This window comes from Macaca thibetana, chromosome 12, assembly GCF_024542745.1.
Source record: "Macaca thibetana thibetana isolate TM-01 chromosome 12, ASM2454274v1, whole genome shotgun sequence".
Taxonomy (NCBI): domain Eukaryota; kingdom Metazoa; phylum Chordata; class Mammalia; order Primates; family Cercopithecidae; genus Macaca; species Macaca thibetana.
Genome location: NC_065589.1, coordinates 74,733,713 through 74,757,513, shown reverse-complemented (window position 1 = coordinate 74,757,513; position 23,801 = coordinate 74,733,713). Strand labels below are relative to the sequence as shown.

At 40.6% G+C, this 23,801-nt stretch overlaps 1 protein-coding gene across 1 annotated transcript in view; it reads right to left on the bottom strand.

The window, feature by feature from the left end:
* The window catches only part of STK39 (serine/threonine kinase 39), a 293,703-nt gene that overhangs the window by 217,745 nt on the left and 52,157 nt on the right, over nt 1–23,801 (bottom strand). Inside the window, exon 2 of the mRNA XM_050752820.1 lies at nt 11,576–11,688. Coding sequence (XP_050608777.1) covers nt 11,576–11,688 — 113 coding nt within the window. The remainder of the gene's footprint in view (nt 1–11,575; nt 11,689–23,801) is intronic.

The window sequence follows — 23,801 nt, the reverse complement described above, 5'->3', positions numbered from 1 at the left end:
GTATAAAACTCCTTGCAGAATGCCTAGCACGTAACACAAAATGTTCAAAGTTAATTCAATCTGTTCAATGTCTCATTTTCTTCTTTGCGTGTGAGCATCCCCCTAATTTCAAATGTCCCAATTCCTGACTTAAGCCTCAAAGGCACAGAGACAGACCATGGCAGCAGACCTCACTTTTTCCAATAGAAATGTCACATGACACATCTGTTGGCCCCACTGGCTCAAGGAGTTTGCTGTAATACATGGATAGGTCATTTGGTAATGAATTTTTAACCTCTACATTGTTCCAATCCATGGTTTTCCTAATTCGCCTTGTATTTAATTTATACCACCCTTGTCATACTTCATGTATCCTGGTAAACTGCCTCAAATTCTTTTGGAATAAGGCATCTAAACAGATACTTATGTAAAGGGTTCAGAACAAAGAGAAATAGTACAAGTTTAAATATATAAGAATTAGGAAAAAGTTAAAACCTGATTTCTTTTGTTCCTCAGACCGTAAGATTCATAAAGCACTAAAAGGAAAGAGATTTTGTTACTGAAAGGGAAGAGTTAAATAATTCTGAATTCAAAATATTAAACTATACTTAACCAAATTTGCATATTTTACAACTTACGTAAATCCTAAATAAATTCTTCTTTATCTGATAATGATGGCAAAATATCCTACTCAAGCACTTAGTTAAGAAATCAAACCTACTCAAGCTCCAAAATTGTTTGCAGTTAAATCTGAGGAGATACTTCTAACTTTATTCTAAAGCAATGGATCGCAACCTTGGCTGCATATTGAAATCACCTGGGGAGCTTTGAAAAACACCCACGCCTGAGTCCCGGCCCCAGGAGGCTGCTGTAAATTGGTTTAGGAGACAGCCTGGGAATGAAATTTTTCAGAAGCTCCCAGGTGGTTCTAATGTGCAGCCGAAGCTTAGAACCCCTACTTGCAAGTTAAGTGCTGAAATGTATTTTTCCTTCAATGACATGGTGAGAGAAACATCTAGCTCCCAGGCACATTTCCCCACTGCAACATAATCTACAAAGGAAATCTATATATGATGTACAAATACTATCAAATAAAACATCTACTTCCAAATGCAAGAGATGACCAAATACATCTGTAAAATGTATGCAATACCCTCAAAACATTTAAAGAATTCTTTAAATGGTATAGGAGTAATCTTGTTAAATAAAAACACTTTTCAGAAACTCATTCTCCAGCATGCACTTCTCTTTTAGCAGGATTATGAAAGGTAACCTAATCAATATTCACAAATAACCAAATACTGTAAGTAGCAGGTTTAACCAAAAACAAATTTCAATGATTTCAAATGTCAACCAAGACATGGAAGAACAGGATTAACAAAGCTCTTAGAAGAGCAATGTATTTTTCTGGACTGTCATTTTCAATCATGAATATGTCACTGCGAATTTATTTATTTTATTTATTTATTTTGAGATGGAGTTTTGCTCATTGCCCAGGCTAGAGTGCAATGGCGCAATCTCGGCTCACTGCAACCTCTGCTTCCTGGGTTCAAGCAATCCTCCTGCCTCAGCCTCCCAAGTCCTGGAATTACAGGTGTGCACCACCTAATTTTTAGTAGAGATGGGGTTTCACCATGTTGGCCAGGCTGGTCTTGAACTCCTGACCTCAAGTGATTCACCTGCCTCAGCCTCCCAAAGTGCTGGGATTACAGGCGTGAGCCACCGTGCCCAGTCATGAATTTTTTAATTGTAAAAAATGATATACCATTTATACAGCAAACTCTTGCCTCCTTTATAAGAAAAGTACCAGCAGAGAAAAACCTATTCAAGGAAGAGTCAAACATTTTGTCTTGTACCACTTACAAATCAAGCAACGAATATCCTTTGCCACTTAACTTTACAATTATTTTCATGTGATTTGGTATCTGAGTTTAACCAAGTATAGTCCAATGGAAGGCAGTTTACAAATGGGAACTAGGTATTTCGAAGAAAGAGAAACACTTTTAAGAAATCAGGAAAAGGGAAGCATAAATTTTGTGATAGCCTTAACTGGTGTTTGTAGAGAAGTTTTTAAAACTAGGGAGGAGCAGTTATAGAAGTGTGAAGTGTCAGGGCAACTGGAGGTCTGGAAAATCTCTCAGAAGTAGCAGAGCAATCCCGATGGGCAAACATCTACTTGCTAACAGAACAGAATGAATATCCCAAGGCCTACTTGCTTCGTTATAGTATCATGAAATGGGGTGCTCTGCAAAAACTGTCTTAAAAAACTAAACAAATTTGCTTGGAAATGTAGAAGTCACACATATAGTTATTTTTTCAAATGAAACAAGGGGGAGAAAGCAAAAAATACAATAGTGATATTGAAATACTACATGAAAACTCAATAGGAATGTGCCATTTTTTTTAAAGTTAGCTAAAAAAGTTATTCAACGAACAATAATGATGTTTTTTGGGCTCTAAAAGTGCTGAGGGTGCCACAGTGGAATCAGAATCAGACTCAGGTATGAACAATCGCTTTTTTTTTTTTTTTTGAGGCGGAGTCTCGCTCTGTTGCCCAGGCTGGAGTGCAGTGGCGGGATTTCAGCTCACTGCAAGCTCCGCCTCCCGGGTTCACGCCATTCTCCTGCCTCAGCCTCCGGAGTAGCTGGGACTACAGGCGCCCGCCACCTCGCCCGGCTAGTTTTTTGTATTTCCTTTTTTTTTTTTTTTTTTTAATTATTATACTTTAAGTTCTAGGGTACATGTGCATAACGTGCAGGTTTGTTACATATGTATACTTGTGCCATGTTGGTGTGCTGCACCCATTAACTCGTCAGCACCCATCAACTCGTCATTTACATCAGGTATAACTCCCAATGCAATCCCTCCCCGCTCCCCCTCCCCGTGATAGGCCCCGGTGTGTGATGTTCCCCTTCCCGAGTCCAAGTGATCTCATTGTTCAGTTCCCACCTATGAGTGAGAACATGCGGTGTTTGGTTTTCTGTTCTTGCGATAGTTTGCTGAGAATGATGGTTTCCAGCTGCATCCATGTCCCTACAAAGGACACAAACTCATCCTTTTTTATGGCTGCATAGTATTCCATGGTGTATATGTGCCACATTTTCTTAATCCAGTCTGTCACTGATGGACATTTGGGTTGATTCCAAGTCTTTGCTATCGTGAATAGTGCCGCAATAAACATACGTGTGCATGTGTCTTTATAGCAGCATGATTTATAATCCTTTGGGTATATTACAAGAAAAAAACAAACAACCCCATCAAAAAGTGGGCAAAGGATATGAACAGACATTTCTCAAAAGACGACATTCATACAGCCGACACATGAAAAAAGGCTCATCATCACTGGCCATCAGAGAAATGCAAATCAAAATCACAATGAGATACCATCTCACACCAGTTAGAATGGCAATCATTAAAAAGTCAGGAAACAACAGGTGCTGGAGAGGATGTGGAGAAATAGGAACACTTTTACACTGTTGGTGGGATTGTAAACTAGTTCAACCATTATGGAAAACAGTATGGCGATTCCTCAAGGATCTAGAACTAGAAGTACCATATGACCCAGCCATCCCAGTTTTTTGTATTTCTTAGTAGAGACGGGGTTTCACAGTGTTAGCCAGGATGGTCTCGATCTCCTGACCTCGTGATCCGCCCGTCTCGGCCTCCCAAAGTGCTGGGATTACAGGCTTGAGCCACCGCGCCCGGCGAACAATCGCTTTTTGACCATGAAATTGTGACTAGGAATACTGAAAAAATTCAAGTTGAAGATGTCATTAAAAACAGAAATAGATGGTCAGCCTGGCAGCATGCACCTGTAATCACAGCTACTCAACAAGCTGAGGTGCGAGGATCACTTGAGCCCAGGAGTTGGAGGGCAGCCTGGGCAACATAGCCAGATTCTATCTCTTAAAAAACAAACAAATAAATAAACAAACAAACAAACAGAAACTGGAAGAACTTTTCTTGTCAGTCAAATTGTACTGCTGGAAATCTGGAGGCCAACTTTTACCACTGCTGCTGTATTTGGGTTCACCACCACACAGTGACAACGTAGGGTGTAATGTGTCTTCTTTTTGTGGTATCCTCTGTGGCACCCTGGATACTGTGTGCCATCTGGGGTTCTGCCAGGGAACAACCCGCCTGCAAAAGCGGCACAGACTCCTTTTCATACTCTCCAACCTCCCCCCTGAGGATTCCACAGCCCTCCTTCTTCAGCAACAGCTTAATTAATTATGGAAATAACCAAACCAAAATAAGAACGACGATAACAGAGGAAAGAACTACAGCATTTGTCTCAACCTAAGCAACATTTTCCTGAAGTCTAGGAGGATGGCAAAAGTGAGATATTCAAAAAGTGAGATGTAACTAAAATTATATTCAATCTGGGCATGTCTTCCCCATTTTCTCCTACTCTGAAAATGAACATGTGCTAGGTCCCTGTTACTGAAAACATATAAACCCCAAAACGTAAGTGTTTTTGCAATGTAAATTTTTGCTTACTTTTTGAAAAAACAGCATGAGATGTTAGACATTTTAATGAGCTATTTCTAACAAATGTAGAAAACACTTAAAAGTAAATTCAACTAGTATATTTAATTAGTATCTGAATAAGCTACATTATAACTTTTAAACTTGATTTTCCAAAAATAAAACATTTTCTCCAACCAGAATATACATGTTCCTAAGCTAATATAACTTTAGTACTCTAAAAATGTTAGTTTTCATATACAGTATAGCATGTATTCTCTAATTCCTTAAGAATGTTTTTGTGCTTTCAAAATATCCCAAAATTTTCTATTTCCAATCCTGCCCTCATTTGGACTATACTTGGATAAACATAAACAACAAATTATGTGAAAGTAGTTACAAAGCTAAGTTGCAATAGACAGCTAATAGTACAAAATTTAATGGCGAAGATTTGAAATGCTCCAAATAGTACTGCAAATTATATTAAAATAATTACAAAACTAAGTGGCAAGAGACAGATGACAGAACAAAACTTAATGATTGAAACCTGAAATGCTCAAAACAATACTATATTCAGTGAAGGAGGCTTGCATGTTAATGCTATATTCTTAATGTAAAAAACTCTACAGCAAATAGCCAAATGCAATTTGTTACCACATATAATGAAGAATGAGCTGGGATATGAATTATTAAATGACTAATTAGAAAATTCTTAATTTCAAAAAGAATGGAGACATACTTTCATAGATGCAATAAAGAAAACACACACATACAAAATTATACTGTTTCAGGGTCAACTTAAAAAGATGAAGTTTTTTAATCACTTCTTTCTAGAATAAACAAGATTTGCAAAAGTATTAACATAATTCCATAAATTTGCTAAAACACTGCAAACAAGGTTTTGAGAGTCAACCCTCCCCCCCTTCCCCCGGCTTAAACCTCAATTAAAAGGAAGAGGAAAAAAAAACTTCTCACTAGAGGAACTGCTCAGAGGTCACCAAATCCTTTAATTTAAAAAGGATGAGAGCAGCCTGCATCAGATAATGGTTAGGGATAACAGTTCCTCTCAAATGATCATCAAGCCATGAAGATATCTGGAGCTTCATTCTCCAATAACCCACAAATCATTGCTAACTCATTTTTCTAAGGGGAGGGAGGGAGGGAGGGAGGGAGGGAGGCAGGGAGGGGAGGAGGGAGGGTGGGAGGGAAGAGTAGATGAAGAGAAAGGAGAAACAATAAAACAACACTACAGCAGAAAGCAAAATGAGGGCAGTGGCTTTGTTCTGAGGAAAAAGTTCTTGATTTTATCTATAAATATTGTCAGTGAGCTAGACCAAAATCCCTAGAGAAAGATGATACAGGAAGAAAAAAGCAGATGCCAGTTGAAGACTATTGAATGACAGAGAAACTCTTTCATTATGTTCGTAGGAGAAAAAATGATACACTGTGTACCGAAATCTATGAATTTACAGTAGATTTCTGCTATCATACCGTAATGCTAAAGTGACTTAACTCTATCCTGAATTATTGTGCATGATTTGCTAGTAATTAGTATTTTTAAGTGAATTGAAAAGGGGGTTTTGTTAAAAGAATATACTTTTAAATAAACAGATTCACAGCACTTGGGTAATAAAAATAAAATTTTGCCAGAATTTCTCATCACACAAATAAGGACCAGTGGTGAAACTGATTTTTCCAAAATGAGCAGTTCTGCAGGGGAGTCAAGTAAAGAAAGCAAGTCCCCTGACCCAGGGAGTTCCTTTCCTTCTATCACAAGGATCAACATTCATTACTTTTCTGTAGCCAATGTTTTCTTGAAATGACTTTGTTCACATATTTTTAATGAGCATTACATAATTTCATAATGTAATCACTTAACTATTTCTTTCCTTTTATTTTTTATTTATTTATTTTTTGAGACAGAGTTTCGCTCTTGTTGCCCAACCTGGAGTGCAATGGCACGATCTCGGCTCACTGCAACCTCCGCCTCCTGGGTTCAAGCAATTCTCCTGTATCAGTCTCCCGAGTAGCTGGGATTACAGGCACGCGCCACCACCCTGGCTAATTTTGTATTTTTAGTAGAGACAGCGTTTCTCCATGTTGGTCAGGCTGGTCTTGAACTCCCGACCTCAGATGATCAGCCCACCTCAGCCTCCCAAAGTGCTGGGATTACAGGCGTGAGCCACCCGTGCCTGGCCTCCTTTTATTTTTTTAATGACACAAATGCTTTGCCTGGTCCCTGGGCCATTTCTCCTATGGCTCTCCTGCCCTTGAGAATTAAACTGTCAATTTTGATGGCATTGATATACGTGCAGGAATGAGCAAATAAGGCTGAATTTTCTGTGAATGGGTACCAAAGGCAGACTAGAAATATGAGAACTTGAGGCAATAGGAAAAAATTGAAAGGCATCTATTTAAAGTCAAAAAGTCAAATAAGGTTATGAACCAAAATGTTCATCAATCTCTGGGTAAGGTAGAGTAACCTGAACATCACAAAAAGTAGGGTTAGGGTAAATAGAAGAAAGGACTATTATATTTATGGAGTTCACTTTGTCACACTAGAAGAAAGGACTGTTATATTTATAGAGTTCATTTTTTCACCGGGTGACAGAGGCTGAAAAGACACATGACTTCAAGAAAAAGCACTCATGTAATGCATTTTAAGGGAAGTCAAGAGTGGCCCAGCACAGCATCCCTAGCCTTAGAGGTTGACCACAAACCAGAGAACCAAGCTTTTGCAGGAAACCTCAAGGCCATCTTCACACAGAATATACTAGTCTGCAAGACAATGGGTCAGACCCATTGAGCAAGTCTTAAATTCCTATTGGAAAGCAGGAACTCCCTCAAGGGAATACATATTAGAGAAAAGTAAACTGTCTGGTCATCTGCTAAACCATTTCTGGGCAAATAAAGACAAAAGGTCCAGAAAGACATCCCTTAGTTCAAAAATCTCACCAACCCAAAACAAAAATGAAAAGACTCATTCACTAGTCTATGGTCTCCCCCTAAAATAGGAATCCACTCTGTTTTCCCATCACCTAAGTCAGTGCCTAGCATCTAATGGGGTTTGATAATTCTGGTGTTAACAAGTTGTGCTCTAAAACTGTAAGTATCTCCTAGAGAGCATTAAACTAGTTATAATCAGTCATTTACACCACCATGGGCCTCACAAATCTGGAGTTAACCACAAACGTGGGGTTAACAAATTTCAGAAATTATCAAAGCATCTATGTTGGCACAGTAAGGAATACAGAACAAACCAGAACATATCCTTGGCTCCTGGAAAACTAAACACTAAGATCATTATACCTTCAGAGATCAGAATACAGTTAAAGGCCAAACTCCAAAACATACATGAAAATTCAAAAGAATACATAAAAAAGGATTAGATTGATTGCTATTAATATCATACCAAGAAAAACATTTATTTGGGAGTGTTCTTTTTTTTTTTTTTTTTTTTTTTGAGACGGAGTCTCACTCTGTCGCCCAGGTTGGAGTGCAGTGGGGCGATCTCGGCTCACTGAAAGCTCCGCCTCCTGGGTTCACACCATTCTCCTGCCTCAGCCTCCCGAGTAGCTGGGACTATAGGTGCCCGCTACCACGCCCAGCTAATTTGGGAGTGTTCTAATCTAATTGCTGTTAAACTAAAATTAATTTTTAGTGGGCATAAAGCCTTGTACTCTCATATACACACCCAAAAGCCATCCTTTTGATGGGCTTAAGCATAATACAGAAACTCAGTAAGTATTTACCAAATAAATAAATAAATGCCTATTTGATCTGTAACTAACTTTACAGAATATTACAGTACTCATTTCAACAGTATAAATTTGAAACATCAATTATTTAGCACAAATGATCTCATCTAACACTTCTTTTCCTCTCCTCATTCACAGAGAAGCTGACACCGTAATTAGCACTTCCCTTCAGAAATGATGACCACTTGACTCCTTCAGCAAACCCTGGATCCAGCTCCATGACCTACGGGAAACTCAACTGACAGCCCCTACCACATAAAGAAGTCGAGTTCAGGCCCAGTGGTCCAAAACTGTTGTGTGCCATCGCTTCTGACCTGTGTGTGTAAATCCCACTTTACTATGGGACAAAGGGAGTGGGGACAGGAAAGGGACAGGTAGTAGATGGGGGCTGAGCTGGGAGTGGGGGTCAGGAGGTGATAGAGTGTCATCAAGAGAAAAACATGTCCCAGTGGCCAAAACATAGTTGATAATATTGACTTCTATGACATAACACTCTCACAAGAAAAGATCCCAGTGGCCATTGTTTCTTCTAAGAACAATGGTTTCCAGTTAACACATGGCCAGTCTGTGAGATGATGCAGTGCACTGACCTGTGTATAATATACACTCACGGAATTAAAGGATTATTAGGATACCGGATGTCCAAACACTGCCACAATGTGAGCCCTCTGAAATAATAAAACTGCAAGCAACAGCAGTATTAGACATTGAAAAGATGACAGCAACTCTGCTCCACACAATCTCATGTGCCAATAACTGGGCCACAAAAGCCTGGCAAAATCAGGCAGCCTATACTCTGTAAATTCTACTTATTTTTGTTTGAAAAGAACCTGGGAGTTGTACATCCTAAAGAACCATAGCCATTTCCCCCCCTCTCTAAATATATCAACACACCAAAAGGTCAAAGGTTCAAGGGTAGGAAAGATCAAAGCAATAAATCAATATAAAATGAAAAATAAACAATGCAAATATATTATATTCTATTGCAAGATGGGCATTAAGGAAAGAAAATAAGAATGAGAAAATGAATTAACTGCTAATAAGCAAACTCATAAATCCTAAGACCTCAGACGAATGAAGCAAAGCACAAAGCCACAAAAGCACCAGTCCTTTAGATAGACAGCTCTACCTAAGTTACAAGTAGCTCCAAATGACACTGCTATGCTTATTGGTTCCAGGAAAACAAAGGAAAGAAATCGGAATGACCAGCCTCCCTGCTGACCTCCACCCAGACGCTTACACAGTTACCATCACTGGACACTGACTATGGAAGAAACGCCAGCAGAGGGAAACGTGAAGGCTATGGGCAACTGAGGGCTTGGTAGAGACCACAGACCAACCCATCAAACCAGAAGGCAGGCTCCAGGACTGTCAGGCACAAGTACACACAAGCCTTACATATATTCTCTATCAATATTCTGCTAATGGCAAAAAATGGCTGAGACCTCTAATAGAACACCACAATCAAAGTATCAGCCGGGCACGGTGGCTCACATCTGTAATCCCAGCACTTTGGGAGGCCAAGGTGGATGGCTCACCTGAGGTCAGGGGTTCAAGACCAGCCTGGCCAACATGGCAAAACCCTGTCTCTACTAAAAATACAAAAATTAGCCGGGCATGGCGGTGCATGCCTGTAATCCCAGCTACTCGAGAGGCTAAAGCAGGAGAATTACTTGAACCCAGGAGGCGGAGGTTGCAGTGGCCGAAACCGCGCCACTACACTCCAGCCTGGGCAACAGAGTGAGACTCCATCTCAAAACAAAAACAAAAACGTAAGTATCATAGGCAAATTCTTGAGTGATACATCCAAACAGTACATACATTTAAATGTGTACTCCAAATTTTTTTTTAAAATGTTAAAGTACACTTATGCATGGTCACAGAATTTCAGGATTCCTAAAGGGATCTTAGAAGAAAACTTCCAATTCAACTCTTTTTAAATTGCGCTGAGCTGTTATGTAACTCTACTAAAGCCAAAACAAGTTTAGTGGCAGAAGCAGGACCCAACTCTCCCCACAGTTTATAAAATGCTTTTTCCAACTCAGAGAAAGTGACCTTGAAAACCGGTTGGGTGACAAAGGCACAATATTACTGGTCACTAAGATAGCAAGCAACAGACAAGTAGCATGCAGTAGGAATTTCAGTAAGAGCAAAGAACAGCTGAAATTTCAAGGCGGGAAAAAGCCTTAAATGTATGCAAATTTCAAAAATTAACATTAAATTGTGGTAGCCCTGGTTTTCTTCTGAGTTTTAGCGGGCAATCCATTGCTTCAAAAAAACCCAACGAAATCTATGCATTGTGTAGCCTAATTTAAAATGTAAGGCCAAACAGATCTGGAAAAGTACCGCTTTATCCTTGTACTTAATTTATACTATAGTGTACCGTAATTAAGCCTAAAATAAAAGCTATATTCTGAGTAAAGACAAAAAGCTCTTGTTAATGACATTCCATTCTCAATGTAGACTGTAACAAAAGGCTTCTTCATTTGCAGCCAACTGTCATTATACTTTGTAGCTTGTATGGAGCTACTGGACTAATATTTGTACTGGGATTAGTGTGGGGATAACCAATCAGTTAACTCCTCCACTGCGGTTTTCTATTATCCTCAAATAAATGGCCAAAAGGGAAAAAAAGAAAATTGGCCGGTAGAACAACAACGATATTTATGAGATTAAACCCTCAAACCCTTCACAGTTTGCCGGGCAACTAATAACCATTTGCCAAGCTGTTCATTTAATAATGAGTCAGCTAAGCCAAAAGCAAATGTTCCTTCAACCAACCATTGCTACTATAGTCATATCCACACTGACAAGCTCCAATTATTTATATGAGGTACTCATTTAGAATAAGTACAAATTGCCGTGTTAAGAAAAACAAACTCCTCTCATTAGCCAAATGCAAGCTACAGAGCATTTTTTAAAAATAACTCAAATCTGTGTGATGCTATAATTTATGAAAGCTAAAATGACCAACAAATAGTTTGGGGGGCAACTTCCATTTGTGTCACACATTCTAGACGGAGGGCCAGAAGCTCACCATTCAAAACTGCAGTCGGTAATCTTGACATGTTAGGTTATGCCACAGTGTGTGCCCTTGATACAGCAAGTGGAGTGCCAACGCTGAGGCCATTCTCACCTTGGGATTACTTTAACTGAGCAAAATACTGTTTCTCAAAGCAAAGGAAGGTGTTCATTATACGACACAATCACAAGGTATAGTCTCATTAATCTGGGGAGCAGGAAGTGGTAGGGGCTGCTTTCCAAGAAATGCATATGTCAAAATAGGAGATTAACACCTTTCTCCCAACCATCTCCATATACCCATAGGTTAAAAAAAGCAACCCGCAGGTATTCCCTGCACTGTTACTTACTAATAGTTCATCCATACTGGTCTGGCATTTTTCCAAGTTGATCCGTTTTATTGCTACACGTTCTTGCCTGGGTTTGCATAGGGCTGCTTGAACCACAGCAGTAGCTCCACTGCCTGCAATGAAATAAAAACATCAGCGATCAAATGGCACACTGTGAGGTTACTATCTGTAACTATTTTCCTAAAGATCAATTTTTTTAAACTCTTCTATTGAGAGTACTCAGAACATTACCATTTGACATTTTTTATTTAAAATAGTTTCTTAAATCCTAAAATAATTATCTGGAGGAGGAAAAAAAAAAAATACTGCATTTTCCAGACAATGTATGTCTGAGGACACAGGGGACAAGGGACATGAGCATCTACATACAACCTTGCATGAAAGCCATTTCCATCCTCAGTTCCTGGTATTTTCTAGCTTGAGTGCCTTTAAAATATCTCAAGCTCTTCTTCCACCTCAGCCCAAACCAAACCACTCTGGTCTGAGCTCCTTCAGGGCTTTCATGAGAAGCTGAGATAATTGATCTGTCTGAACACTCTTTGAGCTTATTTCTTCAGAGCTTTCTCCACAACAAGAAAAACAAGAATCAACCCTAGTATTTTCATGTTGAAAGCACAACTTCCAAGGATGCCAAGCAAAATGATGCAAATATGTAATTACAAAAGCTCCTGACATTCATATAAATTTTCTATTTCTAAGGTTTAATGATCATTAGCTAATGCACTCAGACTCCTAAGAGACAGTCATGTCATTATCCATATTTTATAAGAGTGAAATGTAGATGTGTAATGATTTGCAGCAGAGCACAAAGAGCTCCTAATCGGTTTCATATTCCATAGGGGCAAAAAGGTCTTCAGGTTAAGGCATCTCAATTCTGCAAGTAATACCAAAAATGCCATTCTCATCACATAAATCCTCCAGCACTCCAGATAGCCAACAAGAGAAAACAGCCTGCACTCAGGATTGTGCAAAGGTGGTCAGAGGTGACAATCCTTCTCCCTAAAGTTTTTCTTCGGTAATACTTCTCAAATGATTCATCAAATAGCATTACAAAAGGGAAAGCAGGGGAGTATCTGGCAACAAGAGAGATCAGTATTAGCTTTCCTAATATATGTGATAGAAAGGCATGACATTTCTAGTGCGAATCAGGGCGTTCCCACCCCAAGGAAGGGTCAAAATGGGTGTTTACAGGGCTGGAGCTCTGCCATATCTTCTGCCCTGTGGCCTCATCATCAGCTCTGGCCCCCTGACTTGGCGACCCCAGCAGATCACCCTACTCCTCCAAACCCAGGTCTCCAACTTAAAAGACTACCATTCCAGGGAAGCCCAATTTGTGTTCACTGGGAAAGAAAATCCACACACACATACTGACCACCCACTGCACAGTAGGCACTTGACTCCTTATGAGCCTGTACATTTTTATTACTAGCCTCATTTTACATGTGAGAACACTGGGACTCAGAAAATTTGCCCAAGGTCACATAGAGCTAGTAAGTCCCTGAGCCAGGATCAGCATCAGGTCTGCCAGACTCCGAGATCTGTGCTTTTTTTCTACTTCCCACAAGCCAGAGCACACCCTTCCCTTCCTCACTTGTTCTGGCCTTGCTAGGAAAAAACTTTCTTCCATCCTATATGGTTCAACAGAAGACAAACATCCTAGAGGAGGGTCTGCATGAGCCTCACTTGCTAGAGCTCAGTCTGGGAAGAGAGTGCTATGGACAGGTGGCTTGAAAGGGCCTTCCTCTTCCTAATCTCACTGCTCATCCATCAGCTGCTACCCCATTGGCTGCTACTCCAGGTCCCACTAGGTTGGCTTCACTGGCCCTGCAGATCACAGCCCACTGGGTTCAATCCAGAATGGTCCAGATGGCAGAGCCAAACACCAAAAAAAGTCTGCTGATAGCAAAGTATATTTTCCAGTCTCCAGAACAAGACACTATCACTGAAGGGAGTCACAGAGAAAGTGCTATGCAGCTGGTTAGCACTGGGCCTGGTACCCATCAGAGAAATCAACAAACATCTTTAGCTGCTGATGGGAAACCATCCTCAGCTCTACCTGCAAAACATCTTCCCCCAGCTCAACTTCTCCAACCTTAATCCACATTCCAGAACATTCTCAAATCAAGGAGTTTCAAAAACAGGAAAGAATAAATTAATTCCCAGAAAGGACAAAACAAGCATATGTAATACAGGGATACCTCTCATAGTCAGTTAAGTCCTTGACAGTGAAAGTCTCCTAACCTCCAAGGAACAAAAAGTAAGAATTCTAAAAACAGGGAGGGGTAGGTGGTGAGAAAAATCTTTTATTGAGCTTTACAAGTACAGAAGTATTACTGCTTTACAACCACAGCTGACTAAGGAACAACTGGCTACTTCTCATCTCTAGACAGAATAATTAGGAAGCTTTGTGACCTGAGATCACTGTCACAACACGAATGGATTTAATCATTCATTAAACCATTTCGGAGATTCTACTTTAAATCCAACATTTCCCTTCTGTAGAAGAGACCAAGAACAAAGTTAAAGGTGGAAAGGCACCTTAAAGAGCATCAAGTCCAACCCCCTCACCTTATGAATGAGAAAACAGGGTCTTGTGAAGGATAGGGATGTGCTTCCTGCAGCAACTGGAAAACACAGGATTAGGACCCTAGGCATCCTTATTCCTCATCTACCATTCTGTGCACCAGGTTGGTGTTTTTTCCAATTGCCAGTGAGGATCCAGCCCTGGTCCAATAGGATTAGTATCCTTACAAGAAGAGACAATAGAGAGCTTACTTTCCCTCTCTGCCATATGAGGACACAGCGAGAAGGTGACCGTTTACAAGCCAGCAAGACAGACCACTAGAAACTGAATTGGTCAGCACATTGATCTGGACTTCCTAACCTCCAGAACGGTGAGAAATACATTTCTGTTGTTTAAGCCACTCAGTGTATGGTATTTTGTTACAACAGCCCAAGCAGACTAATACAAAAGCCTTGAAATGTCTATTCAAAGTCATTCTTCCACTAACACCTATGGCAGAGAATGCCATACTAATTAGAAGTTCTTAGAAACTTCCTAATGAAGTCAACAGCAAATGGCAAGATTCAACTGAAAGGCCTCTGGTAGCTCACTGTAGTTCGCATCTTAGGTTAGTAGGAGCCTTGAAAAGAAGGTGAGACAGGGATTCTATCCAAGCATGGTATTGATTCCCTCTGTGACGAAATCAACTTACTGGGTGGAGGCCAGCATTGTTTAAAGGAAGCATCAGAATGTACTAGGGGTAAAAACTGCCTTATGAAACTTTTGTTTCACTTATGCCCAAGCTTTAGTATGACATGTTTTACTGTAAGTGATGATCAAAAGTTTGAAGTCTGTTAGTACTAGATGAGGATTCCCAGGATCAGAGTAAATCTGTGCTTTGAAAGGAAAGGAGGTGACCTAACTGCGTAATTCTAAAGGACATTTAGAAATAATACCAAGGCTATCTTGCTTTAAGGGTTTTTATGCACTTTGCTGATTAGTTTAAGAGGAGGCTAAAAAATGTGGGGCTTGTATATACAGGAATTGGACAAGGGTTAGCAACATGAAATAAAATAGGAGCAATGAATATGCTGAACAGCACTTTGTATTTATTTTGAACAATATATGATATTGACACGACTCATTAACATTAGTAGCATATTTTCAGTGAAGTATCATGCACCGCTTTGGGAATAAGAGTTCTTAACATTTTAGGAATTTCTCATTTTATTCCTGACTCCTATTTCAAGTGCAATAAATCATTCTATAGGATTACGGCCTGTATGCACATATGCACAAGCTAAGTGAGAGCGGCTTTAAATCTTTTCAGTTCACTCTTTTAAGTCACTCTGTCTCAATTCGCTGTTGCTAATTCCCGACTAAGAACGGCTACTTGGAAGTTTTAGATAGTGATTATGTCAATGGCAATCAGAGGTAAGAGATTCCTCACGTTCACTACCATGACGCAGATTTTTCCTTTAGTTGACACCTCTTCTCATTTTCCCCTCTATATTGCTGCTGGTATTAAGGTGAATAACCAGAACACTGCATACCTGCATTTTATACTTTCAGCTATCCAAAAAAATATTTCATGGAAATATAATTTAGTATTATCTCTCTGCATTTCACTAAGGTCTATATGAAATTAACATGAAAAACTTCAGTGTTTCTTTTGCAAAAATCACTACTATTGTCAAATGCAGTCTCAACAGTATGTTCAAAGTCCCTGCTCCTATGACTCACACAATAACTTCCTCTTTGCATTTAGTGCTAGTGTAAAAACGTCTTCCTCCCAAGTAACTTAACAGATAATAATAAATATGTCACATCATATTTTCCTTTTTTGTCCTGTCAGAAAGCTCAAACCTGTATTTTCTGTTGAAACAGCAACTCTCCTTAACCCAGGTTTCCTGTGACTTCTTCTCCTTGCCCTCTCCGTTACACAGCACCTATTCCTTTATGCTTAATTTAGTGGTACCTCCAACACATGACACAACGTTCCTAGAGTCTACCAAAGCAAAACCTCCTTGAAACATCACTACCTGATCACCAAATGTGAAAGAATATGCTTAACAGCTCCAAGAAAACTTTAGGCACAAAAAAAAAAGCAGCAAAAAGATATTTGCTTATATTAATTCATCAACAAACAGCAATTAAATCCCTACTATGTAGCAGGCAGTTCACTGGCTAATAAAGTGCCAAAGGTGACCATTCCTATTTCAAGCGGAATAAATCCTTCTATAGGATCACTTCCTCTGCAGAGGTTAACAGGGATGACTGAAATGCTGTTATGGACTGAATGTGTGTTCCCGTAAAATGTCTATGTTGAAGCCCTAATCCCCAATGTGACTATATTTAGAGATACAGCTACAGATAATTACCACCTTTATGGAGGTAATTAAAGGTTAAATGAGGTCATCAGGACACAGCCCTGGTCCAATAGGATTAGTATCCTTACAAGAAGAGACAACAGAGAGCTTACTTTCCCTCTCTGCCATATGAGGACACAGCGAGAAGGTGACCGTTTACAAGCCAGCAAGACAGCCCACCAGAAACTGAATTGTCAGCACATTGATCAGGACTTCCTAGCCTCCAGAACCGTGAGAAATACGTTTCTGTTGTTTAAGCCACTCAGTGTATGGTATTTTGTTACAACAGCCCAAGCAGACTAATACAAAAGCCTTGAAATGTCTGTTCAAAGTCATTCTTCCACTAACACCTATGGCAGAGAATGCCATACTAATTAGAAGTTCTTAGAAACTTCCTAATGAAGTCAACAGCAAATGGCAAGATTCAACTGAAAGGCCTCTGGTAGCTCATTGCAGTTCGCATCTTAGGTTAGTAGGAGCCTTGAAAAGAAGGTGAGACAGGGATTCTATCCAAGCATGGTATTGATTCCCTCTGTGACTTTAGACCTAACTGCTGTATCTAGACTTCAGCTGCCTTAATGGGCATAATAAAATACACCTCTAAGGCTCATAACATGTTTTACATCCCTGAAAACATCAACTCAATAAATGTTTGGCTCTCTCTGGGACTCATTTCTCCATCTGTGACATGAAGGAGGTAAACTATACCTACTGTTTATATGGCACCCAAGGGAAAAGAGGGCAAAGTGGCTCAGGGTCAGAACTGAGTTTCATTGTGCTTAGCACCAGGAAGATTCAATTGGTTTAAAAGAGAGGATAGGAGAGCTAAATTTGGAAACCAAAGAACTAAATGATTTCTAAAGTCTGATACAGCACGATGAGCGTAAGAGTTTAAAATATAAGAGATAATACAATTCAGAAACAGCTGTGAATTAATATTCCATAGGAAAGATTGTCATGTATAACGCATATTGATATCTAACCTTAAAAAGTTATTTTAAGGCCAGGCACCGTGGCTCATGCCTGTAATCCTAGCACTTTGGGAGGCTGAGGCAGGCAGATCACAAGGTCAGGAGTTTGAGACCAGCCTGACCAGCATGGTGAAACCCCGTCTCTACTAAAAATACAATTAGCTGGGCATGGTGGCGCACACCTGTAATCCCAGCTACTCAGGAGGCTGAGGTGGGAGAATCAGTTGAACCCGGGAGGTGGAGGCTGCAGTGAGCCAAGATCGTGCCACTGCACTCCAGCTTGGGCGACAGAGTGAGACTTCATCTCAAAAAAAAAAAAAAAGTTATTTTAAAATATCTGTGTCAATCTAGTTGCATGGGTTCACATCCTAGCCCTGCCACATACTAACTGCTTATGCTTGGATGACTTGCCTAACTTCTTCATGCCTCAGTTTCCTCATTGGTAAGTTGGCCATAATGCTACCTCACTCATAGAGTGGTTGTGAGGATTAAATGCATTAACACACAAAAAGCCTTTGAAACTGTGTCTAGCACATAGTAAGCACTAATTAAATCTGAGCTAGCGTTGCTCCTTAGGGAAATCCCTCCAGGTCAGTCGGTGTCCTGTCAATCTGTCATTTTAACACCACATAATATTTCATAGTATTAATGTACCATAATTTATTCAGCCCTCCTTCTATTGATGAGTATCCCCTTTATTTCTAGTTTTCATCTCCATATGAACAATGTAGCAATAAACATCTAGTACTTTAAAAAAAAAATTAGTCCATAAGAACTTTTCTTTATGTTAAAGTTAAGATGTCAATTGTCCAGTAACCCCTTCCCATAAATGGCAAGATTTTTTTCAAGGCATCACATTAGCTTCTAACATTAGTTATGGTCCCTGGAAGGAAGTTCTAATCACCATATTATACTTAAATGAGAAGCACAAAGTCCAAACTTTAATAAGAGTTTGACCATCTCTTAGCACATGCAAGGACTCCTTAATTACGCTTAGCTGTCCTTTATCAGTGAACAGAGTCAAGAGTGGGCTAAGGCTTTCTTTTTAGAGGTGCTAGCTGGTGATGGATAGTAAACAAAACAAATGGCTTTGGTTCAGCTGATTTATTCTAATCCTGCCTTTCCCCAGCTTACTCTTTGAGCTCTATTTATATCATGTGTCCAACCTCAAAGCCCACAGGTCAGTCAGTCACATGAGGACCAGAAGCTGGCCAGGGGAGGACTTGAACTAATGGACACTCATGTGAGCTCTACAGGGGCACAACTGCCACTCTGCCTCAGTTAACTGTCACCATGTGAGATCGTGGACCTAGCATAGCAAGACAGTCAGAATTTTCCAGAAAGGCTGAAAATCCAGAATTCTGCGTTAACATCTCCTAATATAATAAGGTTGACGATAAATTTTTTTAATATAAAAGCATTGTGAGTCTAATAAAAGTTCACCACAGGCTGTTATTTTGCCTGGGTATGTTACTGCTATTCGCCTTCAAAGGTACACCCTTCCTTACCTGATGGTCCCAATTTTAAATTATTAGATTGCACGTGTGAAACTGCCATTTTTCTAGATCAAAAATGGTCACGTCATACGGTTCAACATAGTATGAGCATGTACTCGGGACACTGACCCAAACTGATCTACTACATCTCGCCATCCTCCTCGTCTTACTATTTCACACGGAAAGAAAACCTTATCATAGCGACTCTTCTGTCATCTGGTGCATTCTATGTGGCAGGAACATGTGCACAGCGCAATCTCAAGTCAAAGACAAACAACAGTCATGGTGAGATACACACAACTTGCCCTACACATTAATTTAGAAAACAGACACTCCTGCTGGCCTGTCTGGGTAACAGTGCACAAACCGCTCGCCTCCACTGAGCCCAGCGCAGCACGACTATGTTTCTCAAGGCAGCTACAAACTGGTGACCCTCCTAAATGACCTGGTTTGTGTCACCACCACGCTGACTAGTTTTGTCCTTCTGCCTCCATCAAAAGAACAAGTTAGTAGAACCTCCTTCCAAGGTTGCTGGAAAAGATTTAGAGCTTACCAAAAATAAAAAATAAAATAAAACATAAAAAGCAAAGAGTAGGATCAGGTGGATTAATGGCCACTCAGTGAAATGTACTTAACTTACATTTCACCATAGACCTGGATAAAGTACCTTGCCTGGGAAAGCCTGTTAAAACATTTAGAGATCACAGACCTCACTGAAGAAAAGCAGCCCTTGTATATAACTCATCAAGAACCATCTGATAACACCACAGAAAAATAAATAGTAGTCCTCGGTTCTGATTTTAAGAGAGAGAGGAATCAAACCAGAAGAAATGTAAATAAACTCACCTTGGACCACAAGTTACATCTCAAGCAACAACTAAAAAAAAAAAACAAAAAACAAAAAACTCTATAGTGAGTACAATTACTGAACACGCAGAAAGTATATGGATTGGGATACCTAATATAAAGAAATCCAATAATTTACTAATTTTAATAATTTTCAATGATAATGAAAATTATTATTAGGGAGTCTAGGTAAATTCAAGCCAGCCACCAGATGAGTCGTATGTGTGAGATAAGGAGCTAAAAAAGAACAGACTCTAATTTCCATCTAATTCAACATGATTAATACTGGAATTCACTTCTAGGCATTTTTGTTTTCTTAATGAAACACAGTAGATTTTTTAAAAATCACTCTGGGAATATGATTGCTTGCCGGTTTAAAAAAAAAAAAAAAAAAACACTTAACATTAGTCTCAAGAGCACTTATTCAGAGGTTCAGTCCCTCAAAGCTGAAACTCTACTGTAGGATTTTCGTCCTAATATTGATACTGACAAACATGCAACCTGGAGTAAAACACATAACCTTTCTGCCACTGAAGCTGTTAACTTTTAAGATTACTTCATTTTGATGGGGAGTATAGGGAGAAGAGCCCGCCCAAGCTATGAATGAATCACTTGAGATGTTACCTTCTTGAACAACCCCAAGGAGAATTAGTCACTTCCTCACAGTTCCCAGACAGGTACTCTCTGCACACCTCATCCTAGCACTTCCATGCTTGTGGAGCGGTCTCCTCCAGCCTTATTATTCCTAGAATCAGCCCTTCCACCTAGACCACTGCCTGGAACACAGGAGGCCTCCACAAGTGTTGGCTGAGTGAATGGAATGCACATCAGCCGATCACTGGGGAGGACACCTGCAGACAAGGGAGGTGAAGCTGTGCTCCACGCCGGGTCTACATAGAAGAGAGCAGGCACTGGTGGGCTATATAACCTAAAGCAAGGGGAAGAGCACTTTTACTGGATGTGTCATCTCTGGACTGCTTACCATGCGTGTGTTTTTAAGTAGGTCACTGGGGGGGATGTGGCACCTAACTTCAAGGCACAAGCCTAGGGAGGCTCTCTGCCTTCAGGCATTTCTGATTTGCAGAACATCCAGTTTAATTCTAAAGTCAGGTCTCATAAGAGAGCTCATTCTGAAGAGGAATGCTCCATCTGAATTTCAATTTTTAAAAACTGAATCCACTGGCCCCTGTTCAGCATGTAGAAGCCACACAAAACATGGCAGGCTACTATAAACTAGGGCCTTCAATAATTCTATGTGAGCATACAGAGATGATATAAAACACTGAACAACAACATGAAGAACAGACAAGAGCCCACAACAGCCCTCGAAATCCATGTCAGAGAACACCGCATCAGGCACTAGACTGTAGGCAGGACACATTCCTACAGAGAAAATCTGACTTTTATATTCAGTAAAAGGTCACTTTGAAGTCCTTGCCCCCTGCAAACTCAAAGTCCAATGATCTGGCAATACTGAAAAACTTCCTGTTCTGCTTGGAGGGGATAATCCAACTCCTCCCAGCAAAATCCACTTGTTTTACTGATTAAATCAACAAAATGGAAGCCAATATTCCACAAAAAAATGTCTATTGCTATTCACGCAGATAAACAGATACACCCACTGGCAAGGCCAAAAGGCACAAGTGTCCTGGTTTGAATATGTATGGTGTGGTGGTGGCTTCTGATTCCTTACTGCTCCAACTTCCAGCCACCTGTAAATGGGAAGGGCTCTAAATGCGAAAAGAAGAGCCAGTCCCTACTTCCAGGTCAGTACCACTCCATTCCCTCTCTGCAGCTATAGGCATGTTGGCTTTGCATAAATAAGAAAAAGGAATCCCTCTGACTGAACACAACGGGGTGCAGGGCCTGACATGTGGACAATACTCAGTTAGGGGGAAAAGCTCTTTTCTCCCAGCTAATTGCATCAGAGCTTGTGGGCTAAACAAGGGTTGGATTTTCAGCCTCCAGGGGCAACATACAACCTTGGTGGCCTTCGATCAAAGGTTATTAGCATATCCACAGCCCATGCCCTCTTAAAAAAAAAACAAAAATTAAAGTTGGTGTCTAAGCCCCAGTACAACAACTCCAGAGCCAAGAGGTAACCCCATGGGAAGGCCCTGGATTTGGGCAGATTTTTTCGAAGCCTCAGGAAGAGGATAACTACATCAGTCACACCTAAGATGTCTGTTTAAAAAGCAGATTCTTAACCCTATATCCAACTATTGAATCGCAATTATTGCAACTGGAGGCCTGAAATCTGCATATTTAATTAGCTTCTCTAGCAATTCACCCACATCCTTAGATTTGAGAACCATGGCTCTCTCCCTGGGTATCAGCTTCTCTCGCCACACCTCTGCCAGGTTTCTAGGGTTTGGGGAAATTAATCAGTCAGGGGCTATTAGGAAAATGGAAGCACTACTATGTAACACAACAGATACTATTTAATACGAAGATCTCATTCAACAGGTGCTAGAGAATGGAAAAGACTGAGTAACATAGAGTTACTCAGAAAGCAGTAGGAAGCAGCTACCACTCCTGGGGTAGGACTGCAGGAAACAAAGGGAGGAGGTGGGGGTTATTAGAATCCACACATTTAGGAGGAAACCAGCAGGGCTGGGACCCTGATCTCTGAAGAGGAGCCCTTTCTGAAGGTCCACATGGGACTGGGATAGCAGCTCAGGGGGTGCCAGGAGGCTGGCTCCAAGAGGTAGAAGGAAACTGGAAATGGAAACCAACTACTGCTGGCAGAGGGAAAGACCCTTTCCGAAGCTAAGCTGACAAGAACAGTAACAGGATGAAGTGTGTCCCTTCTCCCTCCTGCAGTCTTCCAGAATTCCCCTGGTGCCCCCACTAGCAGAGCTTAACAGGGAAACAGCAGGCAAAGAAGGAACGTGGAAAGTGGTCTGCTGATGACCAACCCAACACCCCAAGCAGATTCTAGGAAGGTCTGTCTGGGGCTTAGAGGAAATCGCTTAATAAGGAGCCAAGGGAGTGTGACCTCCGCCAGCTCCAAAAAGAGGCTGGGGCTTTTCTACGCTCCATTAACAATGGCCAGACTTTTGTAAAAATTCTCATTTCACTCTATTTTTCAACACAATTACTAAAATGATCCTTTTTAACATCTAACACTTTCCAAATGTTTACTCTGTACTTCTAAACCCTGCCCCATTCCACCCTAATCTACTTCCTCTGGTGGTTATGACTGAGGGTCTGGGGTCACACACCCCAAGTTATGTGACCTTGGACACACTGCCTGTGTGCTTTGTGCTGCACATTCCCCAATTATAAAAAGCTAATGAAAATAGCATCTACCTCACAGGAGGGCTGTAACTATTAAATGAGACTATACATGTAAACGTAATAATATAAATGTACCTGTCTGGCACTGAAGTGTTTAATAATGTTTTGACTGTTGGGGTTAATAGTATCCACATGATTATCCCAGACACCTGGACAGAAACTAGAACTAGGTCCACTACACCTTTTGAGAAAATGCCTGCTCATCCCCACCTCCCTATGATCAGCTCTGCTCCCACTCAGCCCCAGTTCCTGCCAGCTACCTATCAACTCCCCCTCTTCCAATCCCACTCCTGAGGGCCAGCACTGACAACTTTTATATGGTAATGATTGGGCGCAGAGAAAATTATGCCAGGAAAGTGATTCATTGTTCAAGATACAATTAGCCCCACTTCTCAGGTAATTAAACAGCCCTGGCTACCACATCCATGATGCAGCAAGTAACTAAAACATTTCTCCTACTCAAGGACACAGGAAAAGAAAGTCCACTCACTTTTATGCCACCTCTCCATCTGATCTGATTGCACTTATAATCCAACTCCTGCTTATCCTGTCTCCTCTGACAACCTGAGGTCCTCCCCTACGTTACAACCGCGGAACAGGAAGTAAGATCACCCTCTGCATGGTAGAAGCCTTCCTTCCCCTTCTGTTGACATACTTTCACCCAGAAGCAGGGGCATGATGCCACAGTCTGAAATGATGGCAGAAAATAAGAGCCACGAAGGAAGAGGATATCAACTGCAG